General features: G+C 37.8%; 1 protein-coding gene and 1 long non-coding RNA gene across 2 annotated transcripts in view; both read right to left on the bottom strand.

Moving 5' to 3' along the window:
* Positions 1–643: 643 nt before the first annotated feature.
* LOC115274197 lies at positions 644–2,823 on the bottom strand. The gene is made up of 2 exons (XR_003901135.1): positions 1,704–2,823; positions 644–911 (listed from the first exon to the last, which is right to left on the bottom strand). It is a non-coding gene; the product is annotated as an uncharacterized LOC115274197 (long non-coding RNA).
* A 706-nt stretch (positions 2,824–3,529) lies between these two features.
* Positions 3,530–25,923, bottom strand: part of TMX4 (thioredoxin related transmembrane protein 4) — a 42,098-nt gene continuing 19,704 nt past the window's right edge. Inside the window, exons 3-8 of the mRNA XM_029917625.1 lie at positions 23,864–23,909; positions 22,178–22,306; positions 19,531–19,576; positions 10,477–10,578; positions 6,260–6,323; positions 3,530–5,106 (exon numbers count right to left, since the gene is read on the bottom strand). Coding sequence (XP_029773485.1) covers positions 4,748–5,106; positions 6,260–6,323; positions 10,477–10,578; positions 19,531–19,576; positions 22,178–22,306; positions 23,864–23,909 — 746 coding nt within the window. The 3' untranslated portion in view covers positions 3,530–4,747. The remainder of the gene's footprint in view (positions 5,107–6,259; positions 6,324–10,476; positions 10,579–19,530; positions 19,577–22,177; positions 22,307–23,863; positions 23,910–25,923) is intronic.

The following is a 25,923-nucleotide window of genomic DNA, read 5'->3' as shown; positions in this document are numbered from 1 at the left end:
GTGGCTCAGTTGGTTAAACGTCTGACTTCAGCTCAGGTCATGATCTCACGGTTCATGAGTTCTCGAGCCCTATGTTGGGCTCTGTGCTGACAGATCAGAGCCTGGAGCCTGCTTTGGATTTTGTGTCTCCCTCCCTCCCTCCCTCCCTCTCTCTCTCTCTCTCTCTCTGCCCCTCCCCTGCTCATGCTCATTCTCTTTCTCTTTCTCAAAAATAAACATTAAAAATTTTTTTCAAAAGTGACAACTCCAATATCCATAGTACAGTCCCTAAGGGCATTTAAAAGTCACCTCATCTCCTTTGTGCTTTTCCAATGCTATAGTGAGAAGAAGGACTGGGTGTAGACCAGAGCCCTAGGAGACCAGGTCAGTCCACAGTGTCTTGAAAAATTAGCAGCATCCTTTGCCATATTCATCAGCCATGGCTACTTCTAGATCTCAAGGCTGGGCCAAGGGAGACCTGAGAAGTGAATATAATGAGTTTCTATAGGCAACACAATGGCTGTAACAAGGAGGAAGCCCTGGATCTTTACACTGTCCTTGGTTTTGTTCACTTTCCAAAGTAGCTAAAAGGCACATGGTTTACGTTTCACCAACTCAAGAAGAAGAAAGAAAGGGGAGGAACAAACAGATTGGATGGAGAATGGACAGATGAAAATAGTTTAACAAAGCAGTATTTTTCACTCTCTAGGCAAATGACTTTTGTGAAAATACTTGTATGGAAAGCCATATACTGTTTTTTTACTTAGTTATTACTATCATTAGGTTGGATGCAAATAGAAGTTTACAATAAAATAAAAAGGTGTATGATCAAAGGTTATATACAATTTTGTGACAAGGTGATTTGTAATTCAACCAACGTTCTGTCTGAGACTTATATCTTGATTTCCCATTCCAGTTGCTGCAGATGCTATCTGAGAAAGCAAAGAACACACAGATGAAGAGAAAAAGTTAAATATCACTGAGCTAAATAATTAAGACTTTACAAAAATATAAATAACAAATTTATAATGTATTACAATACAAATAGTACTTTTAGTGTAAAAACTGCATTTGCACAAAGGAACTTATTAGGAACTAATTACAATCACACTACACCGGGAACATGTTAAAATGGTCTGAGTCACACAAATACAATAGCACAGTTCACATGAAACTTGAGCGAGAGGAAGCCATCTGAAGGCCATGTCCTGGTCTGAAACTACCAAAGGCCTTTCAACCAAATCCCCTGGTTCAGAAAAGCTGCTCAAAAAGCTGCCCCATCAAGGTTGGTCAGACCTGATGACTGTGTTTGGTTTTTCAAGACAAACAAATCTAAAGAGAACCAAAATGTAGGACTGGGGCAAAGATACTAAACAAGAAGGAAGTTTTCTGTTGGCACAAAAGACTTACATGAATACTTTTCAAAACATTGTTATACTTGATGGGATGGGTCAATTATACATTTAAAATACTGGCAGAAATAACACTGCACCGTGGAGGTGGACAGAGAGAAGTTGGGACATATTAGCAAAAGCACCGATCTTTCCCTTCTGTCTCTCACTTCATGCCAAGTTAACATCTTATACTGAAAATCTTAGGTGTACCCTACTGTTTCTTCTTTTTTTTTTTTTTTTGGACTCTTTCATGTTTGCCATCTTGTAAAGCAGCATACAGGCTCCACTCTTAAACATTTGTTCATAAAAAGTCATATGCTAAGTGCTCACCTCAGAAGACGTTTTTATCATCCTTCCCCAAACGGTGTTAGACGTTGTAGGCTCTCCAGGCGTACATACAATCAAATCAGGAAGCAACGCTAGCTATCAACAAGGAATTGGGCCATAAAAAAGTCAAAATTTGGCTTTCTCCATGGTAAAGAGCCAACCTGGCTAAAGCTTGTTTACTTTTTATTACAGTCATTATTTTGGATTTCTTTCTGTAAAGAGTCCCGTGGCTAACAGGGCACGTATGCACCAGTTTAGGTTGTATATGCCCGTGTGGCGCAGGGACCTGTAGCTCCATTCAGGGCTTACACTTCAAAGGGAAAGAAAGAAGTGGGATTGCCTACTCACTGCTTCAAGATGAGAGCTCTGAGCAAGTTGGGGTGATTTAGCAGATCCAGCAAGAGATGAATGATAAAAGAAACTAAGAAAAAGGTGGAAGTTTCAAGTTTTCCTTCTAGTCCGTGAAGACACCCTGCTCCAACTGCTCCCACATAAAGCATTGCACTTCTATTCCAAAATCTAGAGTCATTTTTATTTAATTTTCCTGACTTTGAGTTATATAAAACACTATTATGTAGTTAAATAACTGATATTGCAACATAAGGAAGCATAATCACTTTTTAAATTTTTAAAATCAAAATCATGTTCCCATGATTTAACTTCTGGATTAAATATATTACCTACAGGAAAAAAATCCATAAAATTTGATTGAGATGTTAATCTAATTTTAAATTATTTTAGGTTGACTTTTTTCCTTTAGTTTTATATCAGTAAATACTGAAAACAAACCTAAAGGACACAAGTAGAAAGAGAATAAATTAGATGTGCACTTATCAGTCCATTGAGTAAAAAGCGCATCTTTTGCCAGGATGTTTTTTAAAAAAAGTGGCTCCTGTAGCCATAGATACTCCAACTTTTAATGGACCTTCTTCGCCAAACTGTTTTCTCCTCTTCCTCCAATTTTTTAAATGTACTGTTGAGAAAGAACATACATTTTTCTTATTATATAATTAGATACTATTTGGGGTCCAATTGGAAATTGGCCTTATATTTATAAAAAGCCAAAATGAATTTTGTTTCTTCATTCCTTCCCTGCTGGTCAAATGTTCCACTTAAAAACAAAAGGTTTAATACAGGGGAGTGGGGAAAGGGGGAGGTTTAAATAAAAAAGCCAAATGAAAAAAATTTTTTTTTTTATTCCACACTCTGAACTTGAACCTAATGATCTTTGAAAACTTAGTTTCAGAGAAAGAAATCCAGTGACAGAAGGGCAGGCTCTACTCAGCAATGATCTTGAAAACCTTCCCAGTATTAAGGAGACATAACTGCCACCATCAGAACCATGGTGCTTGGGGTGAGGATGTGTCAGAGACGTACATAGCAGGAGAGCAGGAAATGAGCCAAAGTCAAGATTTCCCTCAGTTTCGTGATGGCCTCAAACTCAAGATGCTTCTGAAGAGAAAAGCTACTGGCGACTGTTAACGAACCTCACAGTACTAGGGGATGCGCCTGTCAGGTAACCGAGTTGGAAAGATGAAAAATAACAATCTGTAAAAATTAGCTTCTGTCAGAATAAAAACCCGCTTTGTGTGAGGCTTGCAACAGACCCATTCATCCGCTGGAGGGTGGAGAGTTTCAGCACCTCCCCCTCCTCCAGTGAGCCCCTGTTCAAAGTTAATATGAAGTAAGGGTTATCTAAACAGCCAGGTAGGAGTATACTGCATATTTCTTTATAAAGATGACAGAAACTTTTTGAATTTCACAAACGTGTACTACTTGTTTTTCTGTCTGGACCCAAGGGGTATAGGATCAACTTTAGACATCTTTCATAAGCTTGGACTCTAATATTCTGAATTTATTCTAAGACATAAATCAGGTAAGACAGAAGTAGATGGATGGATTCTTTAAAAGACATCAGGCCCCCTGGATACTTTTAGTAGATTGAGTATTGAGAGATTTACAGGGATAAAATTCTTTACAAGATTAAGGAAGAAGGAAACAAAACCAAATCTTTCATTTCCAGATATTCACTTTCATTAATTCTTTCACCAAAAGCACATCACTGAAGGAAAACCAGAAACGGTTTTGCAGTTAATAATAAAGTGGTTCAAGAGCCAGGGGAACCCCTTGAGATGGAAGTAAAACAACAAAGTATTCAAGTTCTCTTCACAAGACTACCTTGTACTGGCAACACTTAGGGCACTTCTGGCTTCAAAAGGAATATTGCTAAAGGAACTTTTTGGGAAAAAAAAATAATTACTACATTTTGGCAAAAAACAAAAACAAAAGTCTCTCCGATAAAACCCCTACTTCCTTTTGAATCTCCAAAGGTTACAACGTTTCATTCAAGATGCTTGGCAGTCACGGCTTCACGGACTTTGGTTCCGGATTATGTAAACCCTTAAGTCAAGAACGGACACAGTGATGTCACGCAGCTGCTGCCTGCGGCCTATCACTGAGGAAGTCTTGGGAAGCACGTGGGGCCCCTGCAGGCCCATGGTTGGAAGGCTGGAGATACTAAAGGTAAAACATAAATCAACAAAGGAGATTTAGAGAGTTGGGATGACGTCCAAGCTGTTCTCTACCATAATATCCAGGGCCCTCTCAATTTCTACCTCTAAAAACTGTCTCTCCACCATGGTGGCTGATGTTTCTTACATTTGACAGAAACAAATACTTCACACGAAACTTCCACAAGACGTCTGCTGCGGGTGAGGACACTCAAGTTGCTTTGCTTTCATTTTATGGAGCCTGCAGGGTGCTTTCTCAGGTCGAAACTCTAGCCCCGAAGCAAATGAACTTGTGCCCATGCCAAGTGCTCAAACAGATCCTAACACCATGTTTGTTTTCCCGTTTCCTGATTGTCATGCCTGAAAGACTCTCATTAATATACATGAGGCTTAATGCCATGAGACTACATGACTAGAGATCATTTTTTAAGAGAAGCTGCTCATTCAGGAAAAAGTATGGATTTGATTTACACAGCAGACCAGAGGGAAGCAGACACAGTCCTTTGGTCTGAATTCTCAGAAACACTGTCATTAGACCTATGGTCCCTTATCGGCATGCTGACTTTTGCGCTGCCTCAATGTGTCTTCCACCACGTCTGCATCGGCTGGGCTGGGCTGTGCAGGCGCCTCTTCGTCAGGCTCAGGTTCTCCGTCCTCCTGGACCTCTCTCAGGGGCCCCTGGTCCTGGGCATCTTTCCTCTCCTCATCCACGTGAGCGGCCGCACTGTCCTCCTCCTCGTCCTCCTCTGCTTCGTCCTCATCACCGAGGTCTTCTTTCTCTTCTTCATCATCTACAAGGCTGTCCTTGTTTTCTTCTTCATTTGAATCATCTTTTTCCTCCTCTGCGTCCTGCAACCGTTCAGCTTTGTGAGCCTCCTCTGACCTCCGAGTCTGCTCTGTGGAGGGAAGAGAGGGGAATGTCCTCTGAATAAACTGGTCATTCAGCAGTCAATGAGTGTGTTTAGCTGTGAAATGAAAGGGTGGGGCACGTGACCATTTTCTCCAATCTAAAGCTATGTTACCACACTGTACAGATCTCTAGCTGGTGGTGCCCCACCTCCATCCAGGGCTTCTCCATTCCTCTCTAGAGAGTTCACTGAGTGTGTTGACTGGTAGAGCACAGAGAAGGGGAGGGCAAAGTTTCCTTCTTGCTTACTCAGTGACCCACTCACTAGGCATGGTGATTGGTTAAGAAAGGTGACTTAAGCCAAGCCAATCACAGGACTTCCGAAAAGTTTTTGGCCAGAGTGGAGAAGAAAAGCCTTCTCTCTTTCTACAAGAATTGTCAAACTGATAAAATGTGAGTTAGGGATGTTGACAGCCACTGAATCAGCCACATAGAAACAGAAACCTAACATCCCCTGGGCTGAGCTTGCAATCCGAACTTCCCCAGATTTTTCAGTTATGTGAGTTAATACAATTTCCTTTTTTTCTGAGTTACTTTAAACTGGGTTCATGGTATTTTTAAGAATCCTCAGGAACATTATATATTTTCTCATTTTATATGGAAGTCTCCAAGTCTTGAAAGCTTTAAAAACTGAAAAGAAATATAAGTTTAATTAAACTTCCACATAAAATTAAACAATTATAAAGTCTCATAAAAGTCTTCGTGCAAAGTCTCAAAACTAGGAATAAAAACATGCAAATCCAGGGCTGTTTAGTTCCACAAACAGTGTGGAGCAGTGCAAGGATTTGGGGAATCTGTTTTTATAGGCATTAGGATAGTTACTGGTACACGGTTGAGACTTGCTAAATGAGTTCTTCTCCCTCATTCCAGTTTGAATGAAGGGAAAGGTGTCAACTAATTGATGAAGGGCATATAGTTAAGGGGAAAAAACAATTGCCAAAATGAAGTATTCCCTAATTTAAAGGAAGAAAAAAATAATTTTTGTTAAATCTGACCTAGAGAACATATTTCAAAGAATTTGGTAGTGGTGATGGTTTGGTCACCTAGTGAGTCAGGAGGAAAAATCCAGTATTTATCTGAGCACAAAAGGGCATACCACAGCATTCCAAAAATACTCTATCACGTGAGTTTATCATACTTACCAGTGCGCTCAGATAAATGCTTTGGAAGTGGTACACAGAAGCATTCTGATATTACCACCAAGACCTGAAGGGAAGAAGTGATTTTACAGTGAATAGAAATGACATTTATTACCAAAGAACCTCAAATTTAGTTCTTGGATCTATAATCAGATATTCACAGACAAATAATTAGCAGTTGGTCAAAAGTCCTCAAAAAGGACAAGTGTATGGTTAAGAATTTCCAATTTTTCAAATGTAACAATGTAATTACATTGTTAATTACAATTAACAATTGTAAAATTAATTTATAACAGGAGTCAGGGGTCACAAAGTCAAATGTCTATAGAGAGCCCACCAGGTATAAAAAAATGGATACTATCAGCCAAGTCTAAAATGGCCTTTTTAAAAACATTTCTCTGGACAAACAATACTATACAGCTGTATACAGGTGCCTCTCACCAATGACTGAGTAAAACGCTATTTCTAGGTCTAGAATTGTTAAGAGTACCATAAAAAATTTCTACAGAAATAAATTGCAAGAAAAGTCATCAATGATATGAACTAAACCTTATTTTAGACAGTGTTGGACTTGGCTTCATCTCCAACCACACTGCAGTATGAGTGAATCATTTTCTACTTACTAGAAATGTCCCTCTCCCTTGATAAACTACACGCTCCTTAGGAGCAGGTTCATCCCAGTCACTGCTCCAGGCCCGGACTGGCGTGGGCCACAGTGGTGAGCTATGGGAGGTGGGGTGCAGTTAGCTGGACCCAGAATAAGCTGCAGCCATTCCTCACACCTTCCCCTGCAGCACCACACAACATGAAGATCCAACCAGGAAGAAGTGCCCATTCAGAAGGGCAGTGCATGTCTTGTACCTAGCTAACTCCCAGACTGGGCCTTACTTTGAATAATTGCCCAGTCTTTATGACAGTAATACTGCTTCATATATTAGAGTTTTAAGGGTGCTCTAAAATGTTAAAGAACCTAGTATCATAGTCCTTTTGATTCAATTTCATAAACATCAAGTGAGTACCCCACTTTGCGTTCAGGATTATCACCATCTATAAAGTCATTTATCATTTTACTCAAAATTTGGTTCATTAGGTTCAAGGTATCATGTTAAATTCCACGGGGACAAGTTCATAAAAAGGGGGGAAGTGGGTGTTTAAATATAAAGCAATATGGAACCTGAATTTCATAAGAAAAATGAATAAAGCATTTTGACAGATATTTCAAAGATACAGATATTACAAGCAGTTATGGGAAGGATCAAGAATGACCACTTGAAGGAGGCAGCCTTTAAGGCCCTGGGCATAGTCGAGAGCAGATGGGTAGTATCAGCTGCCTGGCTCATCTAAGCTCCATCAAATTGGACCATGGGGGCTCCTAGATCCAGAGAAAGCCCTGCATACAAGGCTGGGGAGACCAGTGTGATAAGATAGTGGGATGCACAAAGCTCCTTAGGTTGATGAGGAACAAGCTCCCCGGGCCAGCTAGAGGGCTAGGAACAGAGCGCCTAGAAAAAGACTTAAGGGATACTAGCCTCAACCTTGTCTCTCATTAGCTGTGTGACCTTGCACAAGTCACTTATCTGGTTTCTCACTTGCACCCTCAAAAGGAGGGATTTGGGTTAACCTATTATCAAAGTGTATATTATGTCTAATAGTACACAATTCCATCATCTAGCCTTAATTCAGAAACTGGAAGGAAAACTCTCTTATTTTCCCAGATTCTCTCAGTTCAAGATCTGTTTTCTGGTCTAGAGAACTATTCCCTTGGTATCGTCCACTTTCTAAACCACTAAGAATGGCATGGTTTAAAAGTAGGGTCTATAGAAGAACAGTGCCTTTCTTTTCCTCTTCCCTTCCAGGGTTATATTTTCATCTTTCAGCTATGACCCAGGTAGATACAGACAGCCATGAAACTAAATGAGGAGGCCAGCCAGATTTACCATCTTTCACAGAGAATGAAATCTATGCCTCTTGATATTAGAGACCCTCCTCTGAGGGAGGCTCTGTGCTAGATACTGGTGAGCAACACACAGAATAATATTCTACCCAAGTGCCAACATTTAGACACTGACTACATATACTAACTGAAATGGAGACCAGAGGGTAGAGGCATAAGACTGCTGCCTGTGCTTTCCTTTTCTGCTTGCCTAGAGCTGTTCTGTCTTTCATCCTTCAAAGGAGAGTCACTGATGCCAGAAAACAACACTGCCAGAGTTATCTGATATACAGACGATGTACTTGAGGATCTTTCCCATATTGACTTAAAATGCAAAATATATACTTGATTTCTAAGATTGGGCTCTTTGCTAAAACATGCAAAATAACATTTCTGCCATCATGAGGCTCAATCAAGAAAACAAAAATCAAAACCAGCCTTGTTTTTGACTTCCCATCGTTTAAAATTAATAAAAAGAAAATAAAATAGATTTATCGGAAACAATGACTTGATTAGGAAATCACTTCTCTATGGAAAACATCCTGCCCTTCTGGCCACTATAGAAATTAAACTCCATAAATATTCACACAGGGAAGAACTTCCAGGGTCACCAGGACCAAACCTCATGTGACTGCATCCTTGGGCTCTGCTTTCAGCTCTCAGTTAATGGCAAAGGTGACACACAAGACTGAACTGCACACCCACAGGCCTCCCTGAAGGCAACAATTCTAGCTGTTGTGTGCTTCTTTTAGTATGTATTACAGTTATAGAAAAGGAATCAGAGATATGTTGTTTGGTATTTTACAGAAGTGTAATACCATAAAATTTATGAGTCTGCTCATAATTTTGAAATTATTATTTTGTTAAATAAAGTTATTCTCCCAACTTCTTCTAAAAACACAATATTCTATATCATTTAATCACTTAAACAAACTAAAATAACTCGCCTGTACAGATTATTTGAATCTAAGTTTCCAAATGGACTTAGAGCATAGGCAGGCCTGACTTGATTTCTTGAATTTAAAGTTGACCTCAAAGACAAAATTCAAAAACCCTTTATGCTGAGAAGAATTTCCAATGGTTTTCCAATAGGCTCACACTAAAATCTCCATAACTCCACTTGAGAATCACCCAGGATCTCATGGTGTTCCCCCTACAAAAGCTTGACACTCATGTGGCCCTAAAAGACACCACTAGAACAATCTGGCATTACACCATAGATGGGAGAAGCATATTTATATCCAGTCAAATTTATATCCAAAGTAAAATGCGTTTAGGCCAGACCGTCAGGGACATGTTAGTTAGTACCAAATTAATGCAAGCTAATGAATTACATATCTTAGTTCCATCTCCATCTGTGAAGCTAACACCAGTAGTCAGATCTCAGATATAAACCACAGAATGAAATAAGCATGTTTGCAGCAAAATCACATCAAATCAAATCAAAGCCTCCTTGGCTTCCTGGAGTATGGCTTTGTCATCCCAAGTTATATATCATTATGTATAAAAGCAATTGCTAATATTTAAATCTTATTTTTTTTTAAAATAACTTGCTAATATAAGTAAAGTAAAAAAATTAAAAGAATTTGCTAAAGAGCTGAAATGCATTATACAATGTAAGGACAGACTTATCTTAATTAAATAACTTTATTATTTCAATTCTTACTTAAAACATCTAGGAAGAAAATGTACAGATACTTACTAGATACTACTTTTCACACCAAAAGAAGACATAGTAATGTGTTTTGCATCTTATTTTTTCCCATAATAATGACTGTTTTTTATCTACATTATCTTACAAAATCCACCTTGGGAAAACCAAAATCTATGTATCAGCAGCTGGTCAGGATTAGAGATTCAATTGGAGGATATGAATAAGAAAAAATCATCTTGTTCACTCAAGGAACAGATTCACAGGTTTGGCCTTATCACCACAGTGTTCCAATCAAGTAGGCAATATGTGAAATCACAGCTGACTTGGTTGTCTTGGAAACTGACTATGAATTCATGTAAGGTCTCCAATTCATTCATTACTGCCTATATTCTGGGTAGCTCACATCTTCAGGATATTTCAGGATAGCAATAGGAGATAATAATTTAATGAATTTTCCATTATATCTCAAATTACCACTGAAAGTAATATCAAACCAGTAAATGCTACTTAACTTCTTAGATTATACACAAAATGATATTTGTTTATGCATCTTTTCTTCGGTAGCTGCTTTCTAGTTTTGCATAAAATCCATGTGGCTTTACAGAAAAGGGGAAAAATGGCATTATATCTTACCAGACCCATGAGAAGGCCAAAAGTCAAAGTGGCCACGATGAAAAAGACATAAGAGCACCAAGCAGGAATTCCAAGGGTCACTGTGAAATAGTTGTGAAGATGCTGTAATCAGAAGAAAAAAAATAAAATCTTTACTTATTACCAAATATAGTTGAATCCCCCTCTCTAGCTAAAACTTGTCTACAAATTATTTCTACATGCCTGAGCTCCCCACAAAGCTCACCCAGTCTGCATCTATATGATTCTTCAAGAACAAGTCAGATTTTACAACATTGAAAATCTGAGAGTAATAATCAAGGTCATATCTTGACCTTTGTTCTTGAGTTCTATTTCTTTGAGTTCTATTTCTTTGTTCATGATCGGGTACAACTCAGGCAGAATTATTTTTCTAGCCCCTCCTTTCATCATGATAGATTCTTCTTGGTCATTCTCCCCTAATAATTCTATACCTCAACTTTTACTTATCATGTGGCACCCATAAAAAGTTAAACACAAATTTTTAAGTGGAACTAAATTACTACTGACAGAGCCTCAACCATTTAAAATGTCTCCATACTTCCTTTTTCTAATCAAAACATCACTCCAATCTACCCATCCTCAACAACTTTCCTAACTCATCATAAGACTGAAAATATTATACAGAAGAAAGTTTTTCCAGTTAATTCATCATGAACAAATGAGATTCCATCAGTCTTTTGAGCAGAGATCACATCCCTTCATGTTTATTGTTCCATGGACCCTATTTGATGTCAGACACTTTAAAAAATGAGTGAAGAGATCCCATCTTTGCTAGAAATTATTTACATGCTAAGTCACATAGATAGGAACCTACTAGTTTGGAGTCAAGGCTCATTTAAATGTGGACTTGTAGGAGCAATGCTTCACTATGATTGCTTAGTGATTATCTGTGTTAGGCCCTTACAGCTCCAAAACAGTCATTCACTACAACCCAAGCAATTATTGGGCACATGATAAAATGGCTCCAAGCTAAATGCCGTAAGCAAGCAGAGATAACAACTGAATGACTTACTTAGAACTGATGAGGTTTATGACCATGAGTCCTACTTTCCATTTTAATTTAATATTTCTCAAAATCCAAATTACTCAAGTATCTCCTGTTGGCTTCTCCATTTATAAATGCCAATATAATTAAATAATATATTTTATTCTGGCTTAATTTTGAATAAACCAACAAACAAAAAAGCTAATTGGTCTAGAATATTCTAGACTCCTCTCTCCCAGTTTCTTATTCATTAGACAAGATAGATCTAGGGGTGCCTGGGTGACTCAGTCAGTTAAGCATCCGACTTCAGCTCAGGTCATGATCTCACGATTTGTGAGTTTGAGCTCCACATCCGGCTCTGTGCAGAAAGCTCAGAGCCTGAAGCCTCCTTCAGATTCTGTGTCTCCCGTTCTCTCTGCCCTTCCCATGCTCATGCTCTGTCTCTCTGTCTCTCAATAATATATAAACATTAAAAAAATAAAAAATAAAAAAATAGAAATAAAGACCCAGCAAGTATTTTACATACTGACACATGCAAAGTATTCAATAAATATTATTATTGAATAAAAAGATAATAGCAAATCATTCAGTTATTCAAAGAAAATGCAAAAAATTTGTGATTTGTAAAACTATCATCTGTCCTCTGTTGATGGAACTGGTCATCATTCTACCTTTAGTCAAGGCAACTGTTTATTAAGCGTCAGACCAGCTCACATCATCTCAGAGTTTGCAAGTCTGAGGCCCGCATCAGGCTCTAGGCTGACAGCTCAGAGCCTGGAACCTGTTTCAATTTCCATGTCTGCCTCTCTATCTGCCCCTCTCCTGCTCACACTCTCTCTCTCTCTCAAAAATAAATGAACATTAAAAAAATAATAATAATCTAACATTGTGCTGCCTAATAGGCAAAAAAGGTATTCGGGATAGAAAAAGGTTTTATTCAAATTCTGTTTAGTGTAAATTCTAAAATATATCATATAAATCCTGTGTATTCATAGTTTATGCTTTTCTTGATGACTCAGTGCCACTATCAGGATTAAATTCTGAAACATGCCAAAGAATTAAAAGATATGGAAAGCCAGTCTGGCTTTGGGCTGACCCACAGAAATATGATGTACTCTGGAGCTTGCTCTATAAATAATATGTCTATATGGCTGGAATAAATAATGTCCAGTTATTAGTCCTCCTGCACAGTGTCTTAGGCCTTTCCTGCAAAATAAATGATTAAAGTAACCTTTAAGAATTTTTCTAAGTTAGTTTCTAGAATTCAGTAAATTACTTACTACCTTTGAATTATTGCATTGTGAGTCAGACATGTCTTAGTGCATTCAAGATATCTTCTTACTGTAGCAAGCTCTGCTTCAATTTTCTCATATCAACTTACTCTTTAAAGAATTTATTTGAGCCTCTTAGAGAAACCCTGCCATCTTGTGGTCTTTTAGTTGATTAATAGTAAAGCCTCATTAGCCAAGTTGTGTTTTCACAACTGCAGACATAAATCCTTATCTATTTACTTTGAGTCCACAATAGTTTTAGAACACCTTAAGGGTATTGGGGTTTGTGGTACTGGGTACTTGAAGTTTTGCTATATATATGTTTTTAAGTAATAACTAATTCAAACTGATCTAACTCAGTTTTAGATTTCCTATATTTCTGTTTCTTTAACTGCCAAAGTGACAGTTTTCACTTGTGGAAAGTATTGATCCTTGTTCAATATTATATCTCATTATAAGGAAGCATCTTACTCTGTTTCCTTAAAAAAAGCACAAAAAAATATTACCTAATGGGCCTGATGACTTATGCTGTACTATTGTAATAGGTAACTAAATTAGAGCCAATTTTTGGCTAGATACAGATTTGAGAGAACTAAATGAAGACATGGTTACCGTAGAGTAAGTGAGAAGAACATTCTACCCAGTGGTCAGATGGATTTAAGGAGTGGAGTAAGGCCAAGGCATCCATGGATCAGAGACAGAGCCTTCTCTATATAGAGAGACTTGTAACTGACCTGGGATCAGAACTACTGCAGGTCAGGTTAAATGCTGCCCAAGGGCACCCATGGAGCCTAGTGTTGCACAGTCTCACTGGAGCTAGGCTGGGCCTAAGTTACAGAGAATCTTTTGGATTTAGATCCCACCAATGTTACAGGATATAGTCTGAGGAGTTTGGGGACAAACTCAATATCCCTTTCAAACACAGATCAGAATCCTCAAAACATCTGCCCTACATGGGAGCAGCTCAGAAAGACTTTCTCTAGTAATTGCCAAGGGTTCACTTCACCTGTGTTTTACTCTTGCAACAAGACACAACCTTGCAGCCTCTTGTACGTATTAAGAGAGGTATTTTGTGGTATATACCATCTCACTATAATATGGTTCTAGATAACTTTACCAGGGGAAAAAACCCTCAAAAGAGTAAGAGTTTAGATGCCATTATCTAAAACATAGAGAAATGTTTTGAGAGCTTTAAAATATACTCTTGTTAGGTGTTGGCGTGGATGTGGAAAAAAAGAACCCTCATGCACTTCTGGTATGAATTCAAACTGGTGCAGCCCCTGTGTAAAACAGTAAGGAGGTTCCTCAAAAAGTTAAAAATAGAAATTTTATCATGTGATCCAGTAATTCATGTGGATCCAGCACTTCCACTATTGGGTATTTACCCAAGGAATATGAAAACACTAATTGGAAAAGATACATGTACCTCTTTTTGCAGCATTATTTATAAGAGCTAAATTATGAAAGCAACCTGAGTTTCATCAACAGATGAATGGATAAAGAGGATGTGGTATATATGTACAATGGAATATTACTCAGCCATAAAAAATGAAATCTTGCTATTTGCAACAATATGGATGGATCCAGAGTGTAAAATGCTAAGTGAAAGAAGTTATCAAAGACATATTCATATGACTTCACTCATGTGGAACTTAAGAAACAAAACAAACAAACAAAAAAAGACACAAACCAAAAATCAGGTTCTTAACTGTAGAGAACATAGTGATGGTTACCAGAGGGGAGGTAGGTGGGGATGGGTGAAATAGGTGAAGAGGATTCAGAGTTCACTTATCATGATGAGCACTGAGTAATATATACAATGGCTGAATCACTATATTGCACACTTGAACTAATATAGCACTATTTGTTAATTACACTAGAATTAAAATTTTGAAAAAAGTATTCCCACTTTGGAAAAAAAACACTCTCATTGTTCTCCAGTCTAAATACTGATGGCCTTTAATTCTCATTGTGAGATACTTATAAAGCATTAAATCTTCCCCATCATAGAGTGTCCACCCAAGGATGCAGCATACCTTACTGCCTGCACCCTTGCATAACAACCATAACACTGAAGTAGTGTAATAATATATATTAGCTCAGCAAGCACCAAAACTTCACCAAATCAAATAAATACTGAAATGTATGCAAATGCTAAACCTAGATCAAAAACGTACACATTGTACAACTGGCATACAACCCTGCTTTAATCCTGCCATCGGCCTGGATTAAAACATAAATTAAAAGATAAAGTATTCCTTATTGATTAGTCAGAGGTAAAAAGTAAAATCATGATGACAAACGACTAATGAATACAACTAACAAGAAACAGTTACAAAGTACTGACTAGGTGCCAGGTTCTATGCTAAGCACTCAAAGTTTCTAGTGACAACAGTTTATAGCAGGGGAAACTAATGCATTCAGAAATACACACGCAAGGTGGAAAATAATGAGTTGTCTCTCTAGAAGACAGAAAGTTAATACCCCCCTGCACCACTGTCACCAACTGTGAAGAGAAAGGAGAAGACAGAAAGACTATAAAAAGTCTCTTAATAGATGTGCCACAGAAAACATCTCAGCTCCAGGATTCCTAACCCCTGACTGTGGCCCCAGACTTAGCGACAGTGCTTCCCAAGTTCAATCTCCTGTACAGTGCTTTCATGACATTAGCCTCACCTTGTACTATCCTTTCTATTAACATTTTTCAGTAAGTTGAGTGACTTTTTGTAAGTTCATGTGCTACTATAAATATATAATCAGTACCAATTCCATATCTAGAAAATATCTGTCCATTCTTTGAGAACTTCCTTGAGTTGTACGTCTTTCAGGCTTCAGTGACTCTTCTGAGGTAGGCAAATGTCAAGGCTACATATGAGGATAGGTGTTATAGCTAAAGTGGCAGTGACTTCTAGTTTATATAAAAACCAAAATACCATCATCACTGAATTGGAAAGACAATCTTAATTTTAATGACTGGACAGAACATTTGAAATTATCCCCCCCTCCTTTTCCCACATTACTGAACAAATTACCCACCAAGGATCCCTCAGATTCCAGGGGACAGCACAAAGCTCACAGGATCTTATAACACTGTTCAAGGAACTTCTTCACTCAAGGGTTTATTCAAGCAAGAACATGTGGGAAGTTGGTGTAGAGTTAAGAAAGCCAAATGTAGAACACAACAAAACCCCTGAGTTCATAGGAACTCGGCTGTGTGGGTGTCTCCTCACCAAGCAATTCTGACATCCTGAGGACAAGCTCTTATTTCCAAATTGCCAGACCCAGCAGACTGGTATCACTACTAAAGCAGAAACTCAAGGACTTTAAGGATTAGTTCAGTAGGCCCTAATATTGTAGATGCTGCTCTTCTTTTTATTTTGTTTTTCATTATAGAAAAAAGCAAATACAGAGCAAGATAACAGACTTTAAAAAAAAAATCAGCCATAATTTCAGCATCAGAGATAGCTATTGTTGATATCCAATTAATCTCCTTCTAGGCATTTTCCTGTATACACATAAAAACTCCACATAACATTATACAAAGTGTTTTGCTATTTCCTCCCGACTTAATAACATGCAATTTCCCCTACAGAAGTATTTTTAAATTTATTTGGGGGGGTGGGTGGAGAAAGCATGAAAAAGAGTACTTGCACATGAGCATGAGCAGGGGAGGACTACAGAGAGAGGGAAAGAGAAAATTCCAAGCAGGCTCCATGCTGTCAGCAAAGAGCCTGATGTGAGTCTCAAACTCACTAACGATGAGATTATGACCTGAGCTGATATCAAGAGTTGGAGGCTTAACCAAGTGAGCCATCCAGGTGCTGCGCCACCCCTTGCCCTGCCCCCGCCCCCGCATAAAAGTATTATACATAACCAGCCATTCATGCATGGTTAGACTGTTGCTGAAGAAACACTGACTCCTGCCTGTCAGTAGTGTGAGAGATTGTGGGTGGGCACCAACAACCTTGTCTCGTTGGTATTAGCCACTCTGTGTCTTTCCTTCTTCCCTATTTTGATCTTTTTTCTTGAAGACTTTACACTCATTTAGGTCTTGCCATTCTCTGTCTCTGTCTCTCTCTGTCTCTCTCTCTCTCTCTCTCTCTCTGCTGTGTTTCTTTTGTTCATTGTTAATATGATTGCACTATAGTTTTATATTGTCTAGACATAAGTTGTAAACAGATTATGTTCCCACAATTACACATTCAACACTGATGAAAGGATATTGGGCAAAGGAGATGGGCTGGCTAAATATACTGAATGGGCTAGGAGGTCTGGCTCAGTAAGTGGTTCTTAAGGTGCAAAAAGGCAAGACTGCACCTGAAGGCTGAAGTGGGAACCTAACAGAAAGCCAAGAATTGGGTCTCACCAGGCTGGAAATCATATCCCTTTGAGAATAAGAGGGCCAGGGCTCGATTTGGGAAGCAGGTTAGGAAAGCCCTTCCCAGAGATTTAATGCAAGTCTGGAAACTTATTTCTAAGAAAAGAAGAAAGTACAAAGGTTTATCAAGAGGCTTGGGAAACCTAGATACTGATACAGAGGGTGATACCTGATTTCTATCACAAATTTTTAAGGTAATGAATATACATGCATGAAGAAATCAAAATAATCTAGAGATTTACCATTTATATTCTCCTAGTCATGTTACCTCTGCCCCCAACACACACACACACACAATGTATAGTCAGGGCAAATACATTAGTGATGCCAATAAAAATAAATGGACTACATTTATCATTTAAAAGAATTCCTTACTGCTATATGCATTTTGCAAGACTCATTTAAAACAGAAAAACAATTTAAAAGGTTGAAAGTGTAAAAACATCCCAGGCAAATACTGATGAAAAAGAAAAAAATACTGTATTAACATTAGATAAAAGTAACTCTGTAAAATGTGAAATATAACTATTTAGGTATCAAATTTAACAGTTTATTCTATAAAGCTATCTTATTTTGTTCCCCTTTTAAAGATTGGGAAATATATTCTAAATATACATGTGTACATAAATATCATATATACTCTACCTCTCGATCACTAAGAAGATTATCTTAATTGGTTATTCAGAGACAGATCATATTCTATTCCACAAATTGCCTCTTTTGGCAGTCTGACACATCCACACAGAATCTGTCCATGCTGCCCAGGGCTGGATCACTGTGTATATGAAGATAAAATACCCATTCCTGGCCTTGACACAACAATGCCACATATTGTAATTATTTGCATGATAAAATGAAAAACTGTAACTCTTAATCTAAACTCTTGCTTACTGAAGCACAAAATGCCAAGTTACATGAGGTCAAAGCAACTGTTCTTCTTTCCAGATAGTGTATTTGAAAATACACTTCTTTTACAATGTGTGAAAGTGATGACCAACTTCCATCTAAGCTCTTCTTAAACAACTAAACAAATTCATCTCTTAATCTGCACTTAGTATAGGTTCTATGCCAAGATCTTGCTCTCATGATTCCTGACATCCATCTATTATGATTATCCTGTTAAATTAGACATTATAAGGCTACAAGGTTCTCAGATGGCTATCAGAATATATGACTGTCAAACTTCAGTGTCAATATACTGGAAAAGGCAAAATCTTTATCCTCAATGCCCAGTTGGAAATTCATAATTCTCAAATCCTGAATAAACTTGTCATCACTGTTAAGAAAATAGAAGGAAACCATACAAAACTCATACTCTCTGAAGAGAGGGAAAATCCCCAAGTTATTATTTAATATCATACACAAATGCCAAAAAACAATTAACAAACATTAACTAAGAAATACTGAATCCAAGTGACAAACTTAGTTTCTGCTTTTAAAAAATTCTGAAGTTACTATTCTAACTCACAAGGCAGAATATAAAATATAACTGAAAAACTGGGATGCAAAAGTTTGTTCTTAAATTTGCTAAACATACACCAATGTGCATGAGAAATAGAAGAGTCTTCATGAAATCCTTGAATGTTAAGTTCCAAATACGACATCATGACTTAGAATCATAGCTTTAAAAGACAAATATAAGGACACTTCTAAAGGTTTTTTTAAAAATACTTTACAGATATATATTTAATTCCACAGCAAGTTTGTTAAATTTGGCAATATTTAGCCCATCCTACACAAAAATGGAAGTAAAAGATTATGTAACACATTCAAGATTACATAATTGTTCAAATTTTAACCTAAATAACAGTTCTAACTCACTTAAATGACTCAGGGAAATGAAAAAATCACATATAGAAGGGACACTCAAAGTTTTTCGTAAAAGGCCAGAGTAAATATCTTAGGCTTGTGGGCCACATGGTCTCTGCCACAACTACTCAACTCTACCATTGTAGCATGAAAGCAGTCTAGACAACAGGTAAAGAGTGAACATGAATATGTTCCAATAAAACGTATAAAAACAGGTGGCCAGCCCCCAAGATATAGTTTGCTGATTCCTGACACATAGAATCACTTTTAAGCATAGATAATCTTTGATTTGTAAAGAGATTATGACAATGAGAAAATAAGATGAAGTAAAACCACATAAGCTCTTTCAGTTTGATAAAGGGATTCATCACTGATCTAAAATATAGGACTTTGACACAGTAGTTACAGGTCCTTGTTCAATTTATGCCCTTCTACAGAGACACATTTCTACCAGGGACCCTACATGAGAGCAATTGTGTGGCATAAGAAGAAAAGTGAAATTATAAAAGTACTTATAAGTGTTTACTTTCCTATTGCTTGGAAGCTACATTCTTACTATTTAAAAACCTCTCTGCAAAGATAAGATTACTTACCCATATCTTGCCAGAGATGCTAAAAAGACCAGCCATTCCAGACATCCTAAAAAAACAATTAATAAATGAAGAGAAGAACCACTGGTGATGTATACTATGAAGAAACAAACCAAAACAAAGCTCAGGTCATAACGATCTGCCCCTCCACTGTTTGCAATGTTGTCCTTTCTCCTGGATTCACTTCCATTCCCATAAAGCTTAGTTTTCATAGCCTTCATTTTAATTTCTCTGCTATAACTACATTCAATCCCCCTGGCCCTTTCTCCCACCATTGTACATCCCTGGCAAAAAAAAAAAAAAAAAAAAAATCAATGCTGGGCAGCTGCATGTCTCTGGGGAAAACCACATGACCGACTGACTGCCCTCCCTTCCCAGTCGTAAACCTCAGGAAGGACTCAATACTGCACTGTGTTAGCCTCTCCCTGAGATGACAGCTCATGTCTTTTCCCTCTCTGCAGACGTTTCACCACCCTCCCCTTCCCATGCACCCTCAGCTAACAAACACTCCTTGTACGTCACTGTGAAATCAAAAACCATCATGTGAGAAAGTCTATCTGCTCTACCACAGTCTAATTCCACTTGTGCCTTGGATCCCATCCACCTTTGGTCTTGCTAATGACTTGGTTCTTTCTGCCACTCCTTTTTCTGCATTAGAAATTTCTCCCTTTCTGCTGGATCATTTTCTTCTTCCTGAAAACATGTTCTATCCTCTCTTTTCTTTTAAAAAGCACATTCTTGGACTTCACAAACATCTCCAAATAGTAGACTATGCTTATTATTTCTTCTCCTCATCATGCCTTTAACCATCACATGTGGCTTCCTCCCTCACTACTATATTATCACTACTTGTCAAGGCCATGATGACTTCGCAGTGCTTTACCAAACACCCACATCTCAGACTCCATCTTCTTTTACCCTCAGTAACATTCAGTAACATGAGACACAAGTGACTACTCACTCTTTCTTGAGCACTCTTTGCCTAGCTTCTAGGAAATCATACGCCCTTAACTCTCCTTTGGCCTCATTGGTACTCATTTTCAGTTTCCTTTTGCTGACTTCTTCTCTTGTCTTCTTACTTTTGGGGTGTCTCTTGGCTCAGTCCCAAGCACTTTTCTTTTTACCTCTCTAGGTAATCATCTCCCTTCTAATGTTTAAATATCATCTACATGCTTGTATTTGTGTTCCTAAATTTTCCATGGAGACCCATCTTCTACACATTCAACCTGACAGCTCTAAAAGGAAGTCTGCATCTCCAACTTACCATGTCCAACATTGAGCCCTTTATTTTCTCTTGTTCAGATCAGTAACCGATACAAAGACCCACTCAAACCAGAAACCTAGGAGATTTTTTTGAATCCTCCCTCTCCTTCACCAGGGCCAAAACTACCTTCAAAGTATATTTTAAATCTACCCATTCTCTCAATTCCCACTGCCGTCACCCTGATAGGCACTACCACCATCCCTAGGCTGGACACTGCAACACCCTTTAAATTGCTTCCCCTCATCCATTCATGCCCTTTCCAACCTTTCCTCCTAAAAGCCATCTTCTAATTGTATGCACTGATAACATCCAAGGTCCAAACTGAGACCCAGACCCATATGACCTAGCTCTTGTCTGATCTCTTTGTCAGCATATACCACTCCCAATCCCTTTCCCTGTGCTCAACCTTGGCCACGTTTCAGCTCCTCACCATGATGAGCTCTTTCCAGATTGGGGCCTGTGGCTGCACTACACCCATTGTTGAGAATATTCCTACCCTTGCTCCTTAGCCAGCTATGTCACTTTATCCCTCAGATCTGCCTGCTACTCTGCCTCTCATCCAATGGAGGCTCATTTCCCCCCAGTTAGTCCCTGTCTTAGTAAAGGTTTATTTGGTTTTAATAGCCATTATCCAAGTTAAGATTCTTTATATCCCTAGTTTTTTTGTTGGCATATACCACTGGCATAAAATCAGTACTCAAATATTTGTAGAATGAAATGCCAAAGATGAGCTGCTTTAGTAAGCTATGTATTTTCTGGGTATTATATAAAATATTATTTCTTGATTTATCCCTGAAATATTGCATGATTTGATTCTATTTCACCAAGAGTATTTCCTATACTTGTATAAACTAACTTAATAACTATAATTTTCACAATTCATTTAAATTTAAAACCAACTGTGGAAAAAGTTAGTGTGGTCTGGCATTATGCACTTCACCAAGAATTATACAGTTTGCCATCATGGACAAAAGTTACCCCCAGCAGTGTTATGCTAGGCAGCCAAAGACACCATAGGTTTTATTTTCCACATAGATATAATAGAAATTCCTTCAGAAGAAAAGAATAGTAAATGGTATTCGATGTCGTATTCTATACGGCTTAGTACAAAAGCTAGAGGAAAGGCTTTTGTAATTCACCTGAATCTGGATACTTAATTCCTAGTATACTAACAACTGGCTGAAACACATGTGGCTCATGAAAACAGAAACACAACACAGGCCAAGCATGGTCATGCATAGCCTGGGTAATCAGAAGTGAATATGAAAAAAAATGTACACTTTGAAGGCCTATAGACTATTAACTTGATACCTCCTGTTTTATAGAAACACCCTGTCATTAAAAATAATAATAATAATAATAATAATAATAATAATAATAAGTTACGTCAGAGAAGCTGGGGATTTCCAGCCAGTCAGAGGCTCAACTGATTGCCATTTCTTCTCTAAGATATAATTCTGCAGGTCTTCATAGATTCCTGGGCCACGGTAACGGCGGAATATTCCATCCTTTGCACTATAAATTATAAAAACAAATAGAAAATAAATCTATTAAAATGATAAGCATTACAGATAATAAAAACCAAAACAACAACTAATTTTACATGTGAACTCTACTTTGAATTTTAACCTGGCTCAAACGAAGAAAAAAATTATAGTTAAGTATACATCAGAAAGTGTGCATAATATTAATCTATTACAGAGCAAACTCATATTCTATGTGCAACTTTATCACTACGCAATTTGGGACACAAGCAAAGTTCTTGGCAGTGTCTAATCTACCAAGTTACTTTTTATTGTTTTTGCTACCAATGATTTCAATTTTTCTCTTACAACAGCAAAAAAGTAATTGTTATCAAGCTTTAAAAAACTGCATCCACCCTTCCAAATTTATATCATTCAAATCCTTCCCATCAAAATTAACAAAACACCTTGTATTCTCCAGGCCCCTCAGTCTTCCTCTGATTTTCTCACCGAGTCCAGCTTCCTATGGGAAGAGTCTACACTTGCCATTTTCTCCTCTTGTATTATGCATTCACTACTCATGTGATGGGTGTCTTTGCTTCCAGGACTCCATAGGAACTGCTCTGATGCTCACTGGCACTGTCCACTTGTGAAAATCCCTTCCTTCCTCCTTTGTTGGCTTTTATGACATAAGCTCTTTGGGCTTCTTCCTATTACTCTGACCACCCCTGGTTCAGTTCCTCACTCCCTCTATTCCTTTGCAGATATTCTAATATTGGTCAACACCAGGTTCTATCCTTAACCTATTTCTCATCCCACAGTATATGTTTTCTCTAGATACACTGCATTTTTATGTACCTTGATGTTAAGGAATCCCAAATATATGTCTTCAGACAGGATCCTTCTTCTGAGCTTTAGATACTGAAATCAAACCAGCACCTAAACTTCTCCATTTGGAATTAACAGAGGCACTTCACACTAGCTTCTCCATTCTGGACTCTGTCTTCCAAACTTCATCTTACTCTAATGGCTCCTCGATAGCTTTTATGAGTTCTACATGGCTTATTATTAGTCATTACAGGCTCTTCCTTCCTTATAGCTAATTAGTCACCATGTCCCAGTGATCTCACATTCTAAGAATTTCCAGGATCCATCCTTTCCTTTCCCTTCCCAGTCACTCTACCTGAGCCTCTCTAACCTCATCACCCAGGATGATCCAAAAGCACTCCATGGGCCAGAACCAGTTACACAGTCCTCAAAAGGCATCTCATTTTCTCCCAGGCTTTTCCATGATATTTCCTGTATCTGGAAAAGTTTTCTCCACTCTGTCTCCTTAACCCAATTTCTACCTCTTATAGCATCAGAGAAATCATCTTTGAACACCCTTGGCCTACTCACTGCCTGATATTAGGTGCCTTTCCCCTACTGTACTCTGGACATTCCTCTCTCCTATCAGCTATCATTCAATGCACACACCAGTCTTTCTTCACATTTTAAGCTGAATGAGCAATGGTTATGGAAAGCAACTTAGAATTCTTGATACACATCTACTCCTTTCAAATCTTTTATAAAGTGTCTAGTGTCTAATCAGAGAACTATTTAAACTTACTGAAAAAATGCTGGGAGAGTAGTGACAAAGAAGCGGCCACTTAAACCTGTAAGAGGCACAAACAAAAACAGTTACAAATCAAACTCTAAATACTCCAAGCACCTAGCTTACATTGTAAGAATTATCAACTTTGAGCTTGTTTTCATAGCCATGTAATTAAAATCATTCCATTTATTTAATTACATTTACTAGGTTTTTTGGGTTTTTTTGTTTGTTTTTGCTTTTTTTTTTTTTTTTTTTACTTAAAGAAATTTTATTTTTATCCGTTTTTATTTACCTGCCACTTTCTGGTCACTGACAGACAATTTGATTATCTTTGATGTGTTACACTAAAGTTTTCTGGCTCGTGCATTGCTTGAAACTGTATGATGGCTGAAAGGATGGATTTTAGAGTCACGCCATCTGGTTAAATACTAAATTCACCAGTTACGAGCTTTGTGACCTTAGATAAATTACTTAATTTTTCTGTGAAATGGGTATATTAAAGCTTGACTGAATTGTTCTGAAGTTAGATTAGATCAGTATGTAAAGTGCTTAGCACATATTGAATATAATAGCATGTAAATAAAAATAGCACATACTAAATATAAATTATAGATAGCATATCAGTTATAGGTTTAAAAACAACAAAGAATATGAAATAATATCATTATAATTTTTGGACATCTATAAAATGTGTAATTTCTGTCAAGAAACTCTACGTACTTTTAATTTTTTTCAATTTGTCTTAGCAAATCCTTACAAAACAATAACCACATATCAAATGCTTTGCTAGGTACATGTGAAAATAAAGATAAACAATACACTTAATCACTCATCAAATATTTACTAGGTATCTTCTTCGTTCCAGGGGCTGTGATAATGGCTCAAGACACATAGACAAGGAAGAACATGCAGTCTTTGTTTTCACAGAACTGACAGTCTGGGGGCAGAAGGAGAGAATTTAGTCAGGTAATCATGCCCAGACAGAGATGGATGACATGAAGGAAAGGGACACACAACAAAACCTGCCTGAGACTGGTAGTAAAGAACAGGTCCCTGGTCTTTAAATGTTCACTAATAAGTAATGTGAAGGTGGGCACCATGAGTGAGTAAGCCGGGTTCTGGCAAAGAAAAAGCTAAAGGCCCCCCCGGCCAGCATGGTAAATTGGCAGAGATAGCATGTCCTCATTTTTCATCACTGCCTTTCCCACGGAAGACCAGTCCTGACAAAATCAAATGCCTATGTAAATAATGTTTACATCTCTGGGATGACTTGTAGTTTGAAACACAGAAGGTTTATTTTTAATAACAAGGGATATTTGGTGATACCCACTTTATAAACGAAATCTGTATTCAGCAAAATAACTTATTAATGATGAGTCTTCCCAAAGAACGGTTCTCTATTTTTTCTCATATCCAACCAAGACCTCTAAAACATCCCTTTTGGCACTTAAAAGCAAACACAGTATTCTGAAGGCAGTAAAAATCAATGTTACAAAAAGAAACATAAACTTCATACATTTATCACTATACATTTTTAAAAAGTTTTTTAGTGTTTTATTTATTTTTGAGAGAGAGAGGGAGAGAGAGCGAGAAAGAGAGAGACAGTGTGAGCAGGGGAGGGTCAGAGAGAGAGGGAGACACAGAATCCCAAGACAGGCTCCAGGCTCTGAGCTAGCTGTCAGCACAGAGCCCGATGCAGGGCTTGAACCCACGAACTGTGAGATCATGACCTGAGTCGAAGCTGGATGTTTAACCAACTGAGCCACCCAGGTACCCTCATTTTTTTAAAGGTTGTACTGGCAGTAACAGAAACACAAGTGGCCGGAGAAGTCAGCTGTCGACTCTAACAAGCATCTCTGTCTATGCAGCATTCTCGCCTGTAACAAGTTTGGAACTCTGTCAAGGAGCAAAGGCATTTTTTAGTAGAGCTCCAAATCTAAATTGCCAAGGAAAAAGTACTGGCAATCCTAAAGGCCTAAAATTTATTATTTGTTTTGCTTATTACAGTTTCATATCTCAATTCTTTCCTAGCTACATATTATTTTGACCACTCCAAATTTTATACAAGTGGAGTT

The sequence above is a fragment of the Suricata suricatta genome, chromosome 12 (genome assembly GCF_006229205.1).
Source record: "Suricata suricatta isolate VVHF042 chromosome 12, meerkat_22Aug2017_6uvM2_HiC, whole genome shotgun sequence".
Lineage (NCBI taxonomy): Eukaryota > Metazoa > Chordata > Mammalia > Carnivora > Herpestidae > Suricata > Suricata suricatta.
Note: the sequence above shows the minus strand (reverse complement) of the source record. Positions and strands in the feature narration are given on the sequence as shown.